This window comes from Neoarius graeffei, chromosome 23, assembly GCF_027579695.1.
Source record: "Neoarius graeffei isolate fNeoGra1 chromosome 23, fNeoGra1.pri, whole genome shotgun sequence".
NCBI lineage: Eukaryota > Metazoa > Chordata > Actinopteri > Siluriformes > Ariidae > Neoarius > Neoarius graeffei.
Window position 1 is genome coordinate 56,841,435 of NC_083591.1, and position 15,221 is coordinate 56,856,655.

Consider the following 15,221-nt stretch of genomic DNA (forward strand, 5'->3'; position numbering starts at 1 on the left):
CTTATTAATTTTTAAAGAAAACATAAGACGGGTATCGATATTGACTCCTACTCAATGTTTCAGTATCGGGGGAAGGAAAATCGGATTCATGCCATCTCTGGTTAGAAATAAAATGTTCTTGTCATAGGGTGCGTAAACTTTTGCACCCGCACTCACTGTTTTTGATTGACTCAATATCATTTCTTTTTAAATCTTCTCATCGTTATTATGATCTCTTATTATGATTTCTATTATGATCTCTTATTATGATTTCTTATTTGCACTGTACATTTTATAGTTTTTTATTACTTTTAGGTTATATACACTCCCTGGCCACTTTAACAGGAACTTGTTGTTGATTGTAAGATCCCTGTTCTTGGCTGCAGGAGTGGAACCCAATGCGTTGTTCTTTCTGCTGTTGCATGCTGAGATGCTTTTCTGCTCACCACAGTTGTAAAGAGTGATTATATGAGTTACTATCTTCCTGCCAAAAAAAAGCTTGAACCACCTCAAATCTGTCCATTTTCCTCTGACCTCGATTATCAACAAGGCGTTTGTGTCGACCCACAGAACTGTCGCTCACTCACTCGATGATGTTTTTTTGTTTTCGCACCATTCTGTATAAACTCTAGAGACTGTTGTGTGTGAAAACCCCAGGAGATCAGCAGTTTCTGAAATACTCAAACTAACACCCATGCCACAGTGAAAGAAAGTCGCACTTCACTGTAAGATCACAATTTTTCTCATTCTGACGTTTGAACATTGTGAACATTAATTGAAGCTCTTGATTTGTATCTGCGTGATTTTGTGCATCGTGCTGCTGTCGAGGGATTGCTGTCAGTACTGGTATGTCGTGTCATCTCTGACTGCTGTGTCTGTGTGTTCTCTTTGTTTACCGTATGATTGTTCAGGAGAGAGAGAACGTCCCACCGCTGCTGCTGGCCGACTCTCGGGCTCAGCGAGCGATCCAGAGACGCATTGCTGTGGAGAAGCTCTGCAGAAGGTCCGAGTTCAACACTCCCTTCGTTTTAGCGCATATGATAAAGGACTGAGCAGAAATCTCCGTTTAGCTGCTGATTTCTGACTCTTCTGTGCTGTGTTTTAGTTTAAGGGACATCGTCGGGCCTCTGGGGGTAACCATGAACGAAATCATCAACGATATTAACGGCATAGTCCGGACCTTCAGGTGAGTGAGTTCTGTAGATATCAAACCAGACGTGTAAATAAATCCGTAACCAAGTGTGCGGGACCAAGATCTTTTTTACAACCTCGTGTTACTGACTAAAATTCAAATTTCTGTGCCTCCTTTACCTTTAAAGCGAGACGGCCTTTCGATTTCATAAAATTGGTGAAATTTAGTTCCGTCTGAAATATGGTCATTGTGATATATGTTTATTTTTGTAATATCTCACAAAATATCAGGCCATTCTGTGGCTGGGAAGTTATTTAATTTGAGGGGATTAAAGCAAATAATGTGCATGAAATCGCTCGCTTGGCGCAGTCAAGCAGACAGAGGAAGTCCGTGTGCGCATGCGCAGGTTTACCTTCTTCTTCTTCTTCTTTTGGGTTTTACAGCAGCTGGCATCCACAGTGTTGCATTACTGCCATCTACAGGTTTCCCTTTGAGCGTGCACTGACAGTTCCATCATTCTGTCGCTAAACGAACAGCTGATCACACCGAGGTGCTCGCTGAGCGCCCATATTTATTAGTTTGGTCCTGCGTTTCCTTTCCTTTGTATATAACATAACGTCTTTTCTTCTCGCTTTCTTTCCGTTACTGTAGTCGCTCTTTCACGTTTCATTCGCACACTCGCGTCCTCCATTTTTCTCTCCTGTTTCAAATTTGTATCCCACAATGCCTTGTGTGAATGGGGAAAGCCCACCATGTGATGCATGATGTAGCATCTTGAATTGGGTCATGGTGAAGCAGGAAAAAATAGCGGAGAATTTAGGGACACGTGGAAATAAATTCATTAATTGTTCTGTTTAAAAAAAACTAAAATTGGAAGTCTGTGATTCAAATTCAGTAGCTTTTGGTCCACTAAACAAAAATAATTGCGTGTCTGGGAAAAATTTTTCTGACCTACACTTGAATAATCTGAAAGGCAGTCTATCTTTAACTAATGTACTGCTTTTGAAGTCGGGAAACTTCCAGGAATCTTTGTGTAAATTCGCTGCTTGCAGGCTTTGACTGGTCATGGTGAGCAGACAGGATACTGAGCCAGGCTACAACACCAAAAAACATCCTTCTGACTCCTTTCCTCCTATATTTCAATGGAAGAACCCAGTCCCGTTGGTTGGGTAATGATGGTGCAGCTCACCACTCGGGTCACGGCACCAAGTCGAAATTCAGCAACCATGAATCAGGAGACCAGTGCTAATCTTCAGACGCTGATGTTTAGCTCATGTGACTGTAAGGCCGATTGTCATGGCATGGCGTCCATCGTCCACAATTCAGTTAAATCGTATCTCCATCACAAGTTCTCCACAAATTTCTGTTCCAGTGGTTTTGTTTGAAAGAACTCATCGCTGCACAAAACTTGGTCATTATTTTGTCAATTTTTTTGCTAACGAGTTAAATTAGGCCAAATTAACGAATTTTCCAGCATTGTATCTCCTCTCTCATTTATCATGCGAATTCAGTTCTGATGGATGTTTTGGGTCGATCTTCCCTCGGGGAACAAAATTTAGTCCTTTGTTGATGTTCCTGTTGTAAACAGTTTGTGGTGGAGGTCGGTCCTCTCTCTCTCACATCGTCACATTTCAGTTCTGTTTGATGTTTTGGTCGTCATGGTTGTTCTGATGGCAGGCCAGATGAGCTCCTACGCCCTTGACGTTCTGGTTAATCATGAATCTTCAGTTCAGTTTTTTACCAATAGAAGTAGAACTTAAGAAAATTGAAGAAGACCAAATGCGTATTTCTTGTGATACCTGCTCCATAACGTCTTTCATTTGGTGTTGTAGCATGAAAACAGGGATGACTGTTGATATGGTGACATTTTCTGAAAGGGAGACTTTGTTTAATGTTTATGGAAGGGGTCTCCAGTGTCAGCGCTTTGTTTAAGTCTGATATCTTCAGGACAGGGGCGGCACGGTGGTGTAGTGGTTAGCGCTGTCGCCTCACAGCAAGAAGGTCCGGGTTTGAGCCCCGGGGCCGGCGAGGGCCTTTCTGTGTGGAGTTTGCATGTTCTCCCCGTGTCCGCGTGGATTTCCTCCGGGTGCTCCGGTTTCCCCCACAGTCCAAAGACATACAGGTTAGGTTAACTGGTGACTCTAAATTGAGCGTAGGTGTGAATGTGAGTGTGAATGGTTGTCTGTGTCTATGTGTCAGCCCTGTGATGACCTGGCGACTTGTCCAGGGTGTACCCCGCCTTTCGCCCGTAGTCAGCTGGGATAGGCTCCAGCTTGCCTGCAACCCTGTAGAAGGATAAAGCAGCTACAGATAATGAGATGAGATGAGATCTTCAGGACAGAGGAGTTTACACTGCGGTTTAAAAATAAATAAAAGAAATAAAGAAGCTGATGAGGAAACAACCATCGCTTTCAGTTACAGTATATCGTTTACGGTATTGCTATAGCGTAAGTGAGAACACGAACTGAGACATTAAATGTAACTATAAACAGATAAAAATTATGATATGTTCTTTAATTATTAGAAAATTGTCAACAGTGTAAAAATAACCATCGTATAAGAAGAAGATTAAAACCTCATGACGTGCTGTTACAGGAAAACACTGACGCTGCTTTGTCACACCACGTGATCATTCATTATTTTCCATTGATTGTAACAGTGCGACAGGGAGTGTTTTATTCCTCGGAGCGTTTTGTGCGATGTCCGAGCTCCTGTCGCTCACAGGCGCTCACGCTGTCAACAGGAAGTTGTGTCTCGTTCTCAGGGGCTGATTTATGGTGGCTCTGAAGGGCCACTTCACCAAGGTGTTTCCAGGAATTCTGCTCCTCCTGTGAAGGGCCACTAAATCTGAGCCGCGCACACAAAGGTTTAACACCAATCAAAGGTGTTGGAACGGAGCGGGTCTGTGACCTCATGCCACCTCGGCCGCGTCTTACTGGAACGAGCCACGTCCTAAAGTTAAATCAAAATGTTTTGCTTGACACTGACAGAGCTCTATTCATGGCAGAATTTTTTTATTTTTTTAAATTGAATGTAGGTATAGGCAGCATGGTGGTGTAGTGGTTAGCGCTGTCGCCTCACAGCGAGAAGGTCCGGGTTCGAGCCCCGTGGCCGGCGAGGGCCTTTCTGTGTGGAGTTTGCATGTTCTCCCCGTGTCCGCGTGGGTTTCCTCCGGGTGCTCCGGTTTCCCCCACAGTCCAAAGACATGCAGGTTAGGTTAACTGGTGACTCTAAATTGAGCGTAGGTGTGAATGTGAGTGTGAATGGTTGTCTGTGTCTATGTGCAGCCCTGTGATGACCTGGCGACTTGTCCAGGGTGAACCCCGCCTTTCGCCCGTAGTCAGCTGGGATAGGCTCCAGCTTGCCTGCGACCCTGTAGAACAGGATAAAGTGGCTAGAGATGATGAGATGAGATGAGAATATAGGTATATAGTCAAGTGCAAAAGTTTGTACACCCTCCTCTATTTTTACGATTATTCTCCGTAAAAGAAACAGTGAAGTAATTTTCTTTTTATGCTCCAGATCTGATCATATTTGTAGTGTGTGTGTTACAACACAACAAGGAAAGCTGTTTATAGGTTATAAAGGCAAAGAGAATACTTATCACACTTTTTTATAACTGATCATTTAGCACTTTTTACTAATTTACACTGTTTGAACTTTTTTCTTCTTTTTTTATAATAATATAAGTAACATCTGTTAAACCAAACACACTCTTGTCACATTTCTTGTGGCTATAAATTAATTATAAAGTTCTGTCCTGGGGTATACAAACTTTTGCACTAAACTGTAACATAGTTTATAACCCTAAATCTATAACCAAACCAATAGATTGTAACAAAAAATAAAAATAAATAGGATTTCAAAATGTAAATTATTAAATCAGAATTAATTATTGAGTTTATTTTAACGTCATATTTTTATTGACTAAATTTAATATTAATAAACAAAATAAAATGCATCTCATTGTTTCATCAGTTGCAGTTGTAATGTTTATTTTTAAGCTATGTTTTTATATCGAAATATTTAGTAAGTTATTTTTTTATTTCACATTTAATTTACCATATTTTACTATTAAAATAGAAGAAACTCTTAAAATATTTTAGCATTCGTGTTTTTTAATTTTGTTAATTTTATAATTAATTTTATGAATTAATTTTATAATTTTTTATTTTAATTTTATAATGTGTAATTATATGAAAACAGACTTTTCTATATGAAAATGTATTTTTTGGTGTTTGTTTTATTTTAGAATCACTACATTTCACTTTGATGCCTTTGTCAATCCGTCAATCAATGCCAGGGGGTTGGACCTGTTCACTGATTGGTCACTTTTTTTTTCACAACATTTTGTTTGATGTTGATAATTAAACATCGACGTCGTCTTTCTTTTCCAGATTTACAAACGTTAACATCATCCACAAGCCTCCTGAATGGACCCTGATTGCCGTCGTTTTGCTCTCAGCGTAAGTCTCCCTTCCTCTGGGTTTTGTAAACACGCTTAAATAATACATTTATATCAGAAATACGGGATTTGATATGTTTCCCATGAGTTTTAGTTGAACTTGTGCCATGAGTGTGTTATTGCATCATTAAATTTACGAGCCAATCAGCTTCCAGTATGTAAATGTGGACCAAGCAACAATTTACATATTCATAAATCTGGATATTTATTTATTTATTTATTGATCATGATTTATTTTTTCCTAAATGTGATTTATTATTTAAAAGAGAGAAATAATTTCGGATTTGGGGAGGAAAAAGTTTCTTGGATGATGTTTGCACTGTAGATGACATAATCTGCTAAATCAATAAAAGTGCATGTTAATCACATTTCATACTTGGCACAAAGATAAAGATATTTTGAAAAATTTTTAATTTGACAGAATTAAAAATTTTTCTTTGTTTTCAGTATTTAGAGGTGTTTTTTAAATTATTTACAGATCCTTTGAATTATTCTATTTATATATATTTTTTTAAATTGTATTCTGTATTTCTATAAATATTTTTTTCTTTTTTGTGTATATGTAGACATATTTCTATGGCATCTTTTATTTTAGTCTTGTGAATTCTATGGCATAACATTATTATTATTATTATTATTATTATTAACTTTGAGAAGAGAGAGGACACGCCGCCTTCTGACTGACAGGCACATAGGCCACGCCTCCTTCAGTGCCACCCGAGACGCACTGTTCTGTATCACTGTAACTGCATCACATCAATAACACACACATCAGGGTATCGATGTGATTTGAGCTCTTTTAACTCCAGTTTTTAAAGTTTGATTCTTTAAATTCTTTAAAATGTCCTGTGATCCGACAGGAACATCCCATGTGTTGGATTTTTTATTTTTTTACGATTTCACTGGAACTCGTTCCTCAGTTGCCATGTGCTCCATAAAAGCTCTGGTGATTATGGAGCTGGTCATAGTGTTTGGATTTTTTTTTTCTTTATCTGGTGAAGTGTTTTATCGACTGATTGGGGTTTATGGCCACTTGGTAAATGTGCGTGTGTGTGTGTGTGTGTGTGTGTGTGTGTGTGTGTGTGTGTGTGTGTGTGTGTGTGTGTGAGAGAGAGAAAGACAGAGATGGCTCCTCGAACAACAGCTGGAGCACGCTGAGGAAATCAGGGAGCATTGTTTTCTCTGCAGGAACACCCACTCAGTAAAGCCATTACGTGTGCGTGTGTGTGCGTGTGTGTGTGTGTGTGTGTGAGAGTGCAGAGTTACTTTCTTGATTTTAATCGCAGAGATAAAGATATGTACACAAGCACATGCAGTATTATGAATGAAACTTTACAATCCTGTTTTATGATTTGAGCTTTATTGGAATTTTCATTTCAGCACGCTGATGCTCTGATCACTCTGAACACTCCTGACTCGAGGAGAGGAAGGAAAAGGGAAAAGATGTTTAAAAAATTATCAATCTTTTCATAAAAGTTGTGTGAATGTTTTCTTCGGCCAAACTGTGAAAATTCCATCCAGGTTTATAAAAAGTTCTGATTCTCTTCACACTCGTACGTTTACGCTGACTGATAAACACCAATCAGCCAGGTTCATGGCACTGCTAATTTATTTAGCCACACCCACTAGCACCCAAAAAAGGCAAAGCTCTTCATATTCACAGCTGATCAATCGAATCTCATCTCATCTCATTATCTCTAGCCGCTTTATCCTTCTACAGGGTTGCAGGCAAGCTGGAGCCTATCCCAGCTGACTACGGGCGAAAGGCGGGGTACACCCTGGACAAGTCGCCAGGTCATCACAGGGCTGACACATAGACACAGACAACCATTCACACTCACATTCACACCTACGGTCAATTTAGAGTCACCAGTTAACCTAACCTGCATGTCTTTGGACTGTGGAGGAAACCGGAGCACCCGGAGGAAACCCACACGGACACGGGGAGAACATGCAAACTCCACACAGAAAGGCCCTCGCCGGCCACGGGGCTCGAACCCAGGACCTTCTTGCTGTGAGGCGACAGCGCTAACCACTACACCACCGTGCCGCCCCATATATATATATATATATATATATATATATATATATATATATATAAATAATTTACACAAACCCATGAACGAGGCGACAGATACGAACCCTTTTCCAAAAAAAAAAATCCTGCATGATACAACTTTAATTGCAAATGTAAACAGATTTAAAAAAAAAAAAAGTATGGCGTGGTGGTGTTTTTTAATTAATGAAAAATATTTGCTGTCGTACTGTATATAAGAGGAATAAACCACTTCAGATTGTGCTGTTGTAGGAAAATAATCAACTTCAGCAGAGAAACTGTGGCTCTGCTTTCTGTGAGGCTGATGTTGATTATTTTCCTCTTACAGCACGACATGGACTGTTTCATTCTTTACTAATGAGCACATTTTGTGCTAAAAGTGCCGAGTTAAAGTTATTAAGATCTCGACTTTTTCCTGTCACTGATTATTTTTCTATAACAGCATGATATGGAGTGTTTTATTCCTTATATGGCATTGGAATTTTAAGAACAAAAATGAATTAATGAATGAATGTAGGCTCTTATTTGTGTGTGTAAGATGTGTAAAGGCACAGTGTTGGCATGTTGCAGTGAAAAGTGGGAAGGTGTGTGTGTGTGTGTGTGTCAGGGTCGGTGTGGGCTCCAGGAGGCTGTTTGCATTGTGACAGATGGTGTGTACGACTTCCCCGGGTTTTATGAAGGCCCGGACGAGGGCCAGAGTTCCGTGCTGCTCCCGTCTGAGTCAACAGAGACTCCTGCTTTTTTATCTCGCCACGATTACAGCGAATCCGTGATAGAGCAACCGCAGCAGCAGGGCAGCATGAGAAACATTCCACCTGAGCAACGCTTACACCCTCCTCCCTCTTCACAAACCCTAAAGCCTAAAAACAAGACTCTGATTTATCATTTACCGAGGCCGAGTTTCAGCGCTCAAGCTTTAAACACAGATTGTTCGGACGCTCGAGTTCCAAGAGATTCTCCTTTTCTTCTCTGAATTCTGTTACAGATGTCCTTCTGGAGTTCAGCAGGTTAACGGCTAACTAATGGCTCTGTTATCACTCAGTGCGTTTACGTGCACATAGAGAAAATCGAATTTCTGCCGTAGCTCGACTGAAATCGAAGTTCTAAATGCCATGGAAACACCTTAGCTCGGCTGAAATTGAACCGAACTGGATTTCTCGTAATCGAGCTACGCGACCTAGATTATGCGATTGTAGCCGAGCTACTTGGTGCATGTAAACCCTATCGAGCTACATAGTCGAGCTACTTACTTCAGCACTGCCCCTTCCGGAAGTGACGAGACCACAAGCGGGAAACACAACAGCCTCGGTCGGCATGACAACAGTAGTAGTAGCTCGAACACGGAACTGATAACTTTGTTTATACTCTTGAATAGCTCTTCTTCATGACGACAACCGGAAGTGTACCAACACGATGGGGCGTGTAGCGCCACCTGTGGCTCGGGTGCACAATGTACCTCACACAATAGCTCGATTTCCTTGTGTGCATGTAGGATTGGATTTCTCTGGCACCCCTGCTGGAACCCTTAGCTCGATTACCGACAGTAGCTCGATTTGGATGTGCATGTAAATGCACTGACTGTGTGGAGAGCGAGAGACCTCGGTTGTGTCTGAAATGGTTCCTGTTCACTGTATAGTGCACTGTTTTTAGGGTGCAGCCATTTTATTATTATTATCCATAATACACTAAGTAAGGCACAGCAATTTTTTTAATCTACATTAACAACATAACCATTTTATCGATTAACAAAGAAGGAATAAAACGCTCTTGGGTCGTGCTGTTATAGGAAATTCATCAACAATAGGAAGTGAGGTTACTCTTTCCACCACAAAGTTGATTATTAGCTCATATGGCCTTTTTCCTCTCTTCCTTTTCTTTCTCCTCTTCTATCTTCTCCTTGTTGTTCTTCCTCCTCTTCTTCTTTTTTCCTCTTCATCATTTTCTTCATCAAGTTTCTCTTTCTTTTCTTCTTGTTCCTCTTCTCATCATCATCATCATCATCTCCTTTCTTTTCTTCTTCCTCCTTTTTAGCTCCTCTGTCCGTAAGGCCGGTGAGCTGTTGCCGTGGCGTGGCAGCCGTCGTCCACAATTCAGTTAATTCGTATCTCCTCCCTCAGTTCTCAATGGATTTCAGTTCTGATTGTTTTATTTGAAAGAACTCGACCTTCTGCACAAAACTTGGTCATTGTATTGTGAAATTTTTGCGAGCAAATTAGTAATTAGGTCAACTTAGCACATTTTCTTCTGACTAGAATTGTATCTCCTCTCATTTTTCATGCGACTTGATGTTTTGGGTCGATCTCCCCTCAGCAAACAAAATTTAGTCCTTTGTTGATGTTCCTGTTGTAAACAGTTTGTGGTGGAGGTCGGTCCTCTCTCTCTCACATTGTCACATTTCAGTTCTGTTTGATGTTTTGGTCGTCGTGGTTGTTCTGTTGGCAGGCCAGATGAGCTCCTACGCCCTTGACGTTCTGGTTATCCTAGAACACCACCAAAGTGTTTCGTTCCGTTTAGCTCGGACATCAGAGCTGGGAATGACGTCACACCCGAGTTGACCTCATTCCAATCAGAAAACCAAGATGGACGTTATTATTAGCCACTGCTAGCAATACCAGATGATAACCGCGCAATTACACGGTATTTTCCACATACAGACACTGTAGCAACGTGTCCACAGATAGTCGTTGGACAGTACTGAGTGTACGACTAATTTAATGAGACGCAAATAAGACAGGTGTCCAAATAGACAGTATATTACTCCAGCTTTCACTTTACTTTTCATGCACAGAGCAGCCATCTTAGATTTGGTGAGGCTCTTTTGACTTCCTGAGGGTATTCTGGTTGAAATTTCTGACTGGGAACCTGGAAATCCTGACTTCCCAATTCAAACGGAACGCACTATTATTCCTGTTATACCATAGCGATGTTGCGACGATTATAATCTTAGAAATTTATTCAAGAACGACATTTTTGTACATTTTATCTGTTTATAGTTTTCAACAAGTCACTTCCTGTTACCACTTAAGTTATAGCAGCTATAAACATGTTGTTTTTTTATGGTCCATTGTTACTATAGAAATTATAACTTGTTAGAACGATAGAGTACATTAGCCTGATTATTTATGGTTTATGCAACAATGAGGTTTTTTGGACACTAAATAAAGTGTCTGATTTGATGTACATGACGGTTGGTTGTTTAATCAGAAAAAGAAAAGAAAAAACGCACACAATGGTGCGAATTTGATCAGGACATGTTCTGCTCTCTGTTTTTTCCGCTCATGAATAATTCAGACGCAGATCTCTCTTTACCTTATGTCACGCTCGTAGTCAGCTCATGCGGTTTTGTTCAGAGCACCTGAATAATGTATATCGATGCTGAAACTGAGAGCAGGTGGAAACCGAGCTGCTCAGAGAGAAAGAGAAAGAGAGAAGGATGGGACGGTGATTTCTGCTTTAATGAGGTGGTATTTTGCCATTGAGACAGGAAGAGGTAATATTTAAACAGCTGCTTAAGGATTAGTTTTCTGGATTTTTCTCTCAATCACAGACATGGGCGTGTCTTCGTGAGATCCACATGGCCATCCCACTGGATATTCCTTGTGGACCCCCCACACACCATTTTAATGCTGACTGGTTGTTTTGATCTTTATGATGAGTGTTTGTACGAGGGGGCGTAGTCACACAAATTACCATATTAATTACATTTATACCAGGAAATGATCAAAACTCTAGAGATGAGTAAAAAATAAAATACTCAAGGGCTTAGGGTTATTGAAAAATAATCACCCTGCCCTGCCCCACCCCAAAATTGATTATTTTTGTACAACAATACGTCCTGATATGTTCCAGAGAAAATGGCCAAGGTGTACACTACCGTTCAAAAGTTTGGGGTCACCCAGACAATTTTGTGTTTTCCATGAAAAGTCACACTTTTATTTCCCACCATAAGTTGTAAAATGAATAGAAAATATAGTCGAGACATTTTTCTGGCCATTTTGAGCATTTAATCGACCCCACAAATGTGAAGCTCCAGAAACTCAATCTGCTCAAAGGAAGGTCAGTTTTATAGCTTCTCTAAAGAGCTCAACTGTTTTCAGCTGTGCTAACATGATTGTACAAGGGTTTTCTAATCATCCATTAGCCTTCTGAGGCAATGAGCAAACACATTGTACCATTAGAACACTGGAGTGAGAGTTGCTGGAAATGGGCCTCTATACACCTATGGAGATATTGCACCAAAAACCAGACATTTGCAGCTAGAATAGTCATTTAGCACATTAGCAATGTATAGAGTGGATTTCTGATTAGTTTAAAGTGATCTTCATTGAAAAGAACGGTGCTTTTCTTTCAAAAATAAGGACATTTCAAAGTGACCCCAAACTTTTGAACGGTAGTGTATATTTTTTAATTAAAGAGATTGACATGTCATACTTTTTATCCACACATTTGTTCAGCCACGCCCCCTACAGCAAGATCAAAACATCAGATTGGATCAGAACAGACCAAAGAGATTAGATTTTGTTTGTGTTATGGCAAGTTGGGCTTGATCATTAGTAGGTCACATGACCGTAACGGATATGTAGCTGTGCTGGGAGCTGAATGAACATCTTTAAAACCTCATCAATGTTTATTTTATCATTCTGTGTTGTAAATACCATTTTGGTTTCCATGGGAGACAAAGAAAGAAACAAAAAGTCCCCCCTTCATAACCCTCATGACCAGTTCTGACTAAAATCGCAAAGATATTTCAGAAATAATGGCATTCCGCACCTACTCTATGTAAACTCATCCCGTCTGAATAGGGCTTGGGTTTATTAATACATCACTGATGTGTTCAGAACACTTCCTGGATTTTACCTTGACCTCTGAGTGACCGCTGATCGTGTATCACGCAGGTTAACCGCAGTGTCTCCATCGCTGAAGGAATCGATGACAAGGATGTGTTCAGTTGAGTACATCAGCTCTCTCATGAAGGAGCTCAGGCTGAAGGATGAGGATCTGCAGAGCCTCGTGAAGCTCTTCAAGCCTGACAGGAAATCACACGCGAGATGCTCGGCTGCAGAGGAGAGCCGAGTGACAGCGCAGGAAAACGTCTAGGAACAATAATGTGCAATCTGTTGTTTTTTTTTTTTAATGCAGTTGTGTGGAGAAGAATGTAAGACTACTTGAAATGTTTTTTTTTTCCTGAAAGCACTCATGATATATATATTTTTTTTGTTGGTAGTGTTTGTTTTGTTGTTTGAAGTTATTAAAATGTTTGGATCCTGTCAAAAGCGTGATGGATTTATTCACCATTTGAATGAGTGGAAGGTGATAAAACGCTCAAACATCAGCAGAACTCGCTGATTAGACCAATCTGTACATGAACTATATGTGGTGTATTTGGGTGTGGTTGACAGACCACTTGATTGACAGACACTTGGATGTCTGAGACTTTCAGCCAGCCACGACCACAACAGCACAAGAATCAGGATCATTCAACCTCCATGTACCAACCACCTGATTACACAGTAGCTACACTTTATTAGCTAGATTAGCTTTTACTTACTAGATCAGCTTTCATTTGCTATCTTAGCTTTTACTAAGTAGGTGTAGCTTTTACCCGCTAGGTATGTTCTCATCTCTCATTATCTGTAGCCGCTTTATCCTGTTCTACAGGGTCGCAGGCAAGCTGGAGCCTATCCCAGCTGACTACGGGCGAAAGGCGGGGTACACCCTGGACAAGTCGCCAGGTCATCACAGGGCTGACACATAGACACAGACAACCATTCACACTCACATTCACACCTACGGTCAATTTAGAGTCACCAGTTAACCTAACCTGCATGTCTTTGGACTGTGGGGGAAACCGGAGCACCCGGAGGAAACCCACACGGACACGGGGAGAACATGCAAACTCCGCACAGAAAGGGCCTCGCCGGCCACGGGGCTCGAACCCGGACCTTCTTGCTGTGAGGCGACAGCGCTAACCACTACACCACCATGCCGCCTAGGTGTAACTTTTACTTGCTAATTTAGATAACGCTTGCTAGGTTAGCTTTCGGTTGCTATATTAACGTTTACTCACTAGGTTAGCTTTTACTCATTAGGTTAGCTTTACTTGCTAATTTAGCTGAGGCTTGCTAGGTTAGCTTTTATTTGCTATATTAGCTTTTACTAAGTAGATGTAGCTTTTACTTGCTAATTTACATGACACTTGCTAGATTAGCTTTCAGTTGCTAAATTTGTGTTTACCTGCTAGGTTATGTTTTACTTGGAATTTTAACTGATACTTGCTAGGTTAGCTTTACTTGTTAATTTAGATGACACTTGTGAGATTAGCTTTTATTTGCTATGTTAGCTTTTACTCATTAGGTTAGCTTTTACTAAGTAGCTGTAGCTTTTACTTGCTAATTTAGATGACTCTTGCTAGATTAGCTTTCAGTTGCTGTTTTGACTTTCATTCACTAGGTTAGCTTTACTTGCTAATTTAGCTTACACTGTGCTAGGCTAGCTTCTACTCACTTGGTTATATTTCTTTTGGTTTCTCTCAAGAATAGCCCCACACGATAATAAAATGCATTTTTAAAAAAGTTAATATTTTTCATTTTTAAAAAAAGTCCCCAATAGTTCAGACTGATTTTCTCTCACAAGCTTAGCATCGTCATCTTCAGAGCATTTTACATTTAAAGCATTACACTCTTCGGGGACAAAAGGACCTGAAGGAGTTCTTTGGATGGTTCTAGCTTTCTAAATGGGTTCTACCTGGAATTCATCTCATCTCATTATCTGTAGCCGCTTTATCCTTCTACAGGGTCGCAGGCAAGCTGGATCCTATCCCAGCTGACTACGGGTGAAAGGCGGGGTACACCCTGGACAAGTCACCAGGTCATCACAGGGCCGACACATAGACACAGACAACCATTCACACTCACATTCACACCTACGCTCAATTTAGAGTCACCAGTTAACCTAACCTGCATGTCTTTGGACTGTGGGGGAAACCGGAGCACCCGGAGGAAACCCACGCGGATACGGGGAGAACATGCAAACTCCACACAGAAAGGCCCTCGCCGGCCCCGGGTCTTGAACCCAGGACCTTCTTGCTGTGAGGCGACAGCGCTAACCACTACACCACCGTGCCGCCCTCTACCTGGAACTTTTTTCCTAAAATGGAAACACTGTTATCTAGTTCTTTATAAAACCAATTCCCAATTATTCCAAGTCCCTTTTTTGTGAAATCAAAGGATCAGGAATACATTTTCTATGTACTTACTACTGAATGTTTATGATTTAAATCCTTTCACAGATTTAATTGAAGTGTATGTTCTGGTTAAAGTGTGAAAACTCACTGAAATGTCAAAGTCTTTTTGCATCATAAAATATAAGAACCAATCAGGTTCCAATATGCTAATGAAGGTCAAAGCAACACTGGTTCACCAGAGAGAGAGAGGCGGAGCGTGAAGGGATGGAGGAGTTTGTAATTTGCATATTCATGAAATCTATGCATGTACCATCTTTAAAACTATTTTGAGTCACTTTAAAAAAGGCAAAACAATCAGTGAAATGAGCGAGCAGGCAAAAATCAAGACCTCCGGTTCCGGCAAAAG

At 40.6% G+C, this 15,221-nt stretch overlaps 1 protein-coding gene across 1 annotated transcript in view; it reads left to right on the forward strand.

Annotated features, from left to right (window-relative positions):
- Positions 1-12,894, forward strand: part of rpap2 (RNA polymerase II associated protein 2) — a 21,216-nt gene extending 8,322 nt beyond the window's left edge. The window contains exons 10-13 of the mRNA XM_060906500.1: positions 891-982; positions 1,085-1,165; positions 5,509-5,577; positions 12,528-12,894. Coding sequence (XP_060762483.1) covers positions 891-982; positions 1,085-1,165; positions 5,509-5,577; positions 12,528-12,729 — 444 coding nt within the window. The 3' untranslated portion in view covers positions 12,730-12,894. The remainder of the gene's footprint in view (positions 1-890; positions 983-1,084; positions 1,166-5,508; positions 5,578-12,527) is intronic.
- Positions 12,895-15,221: the final 2,327 nt, after the last annotated feature.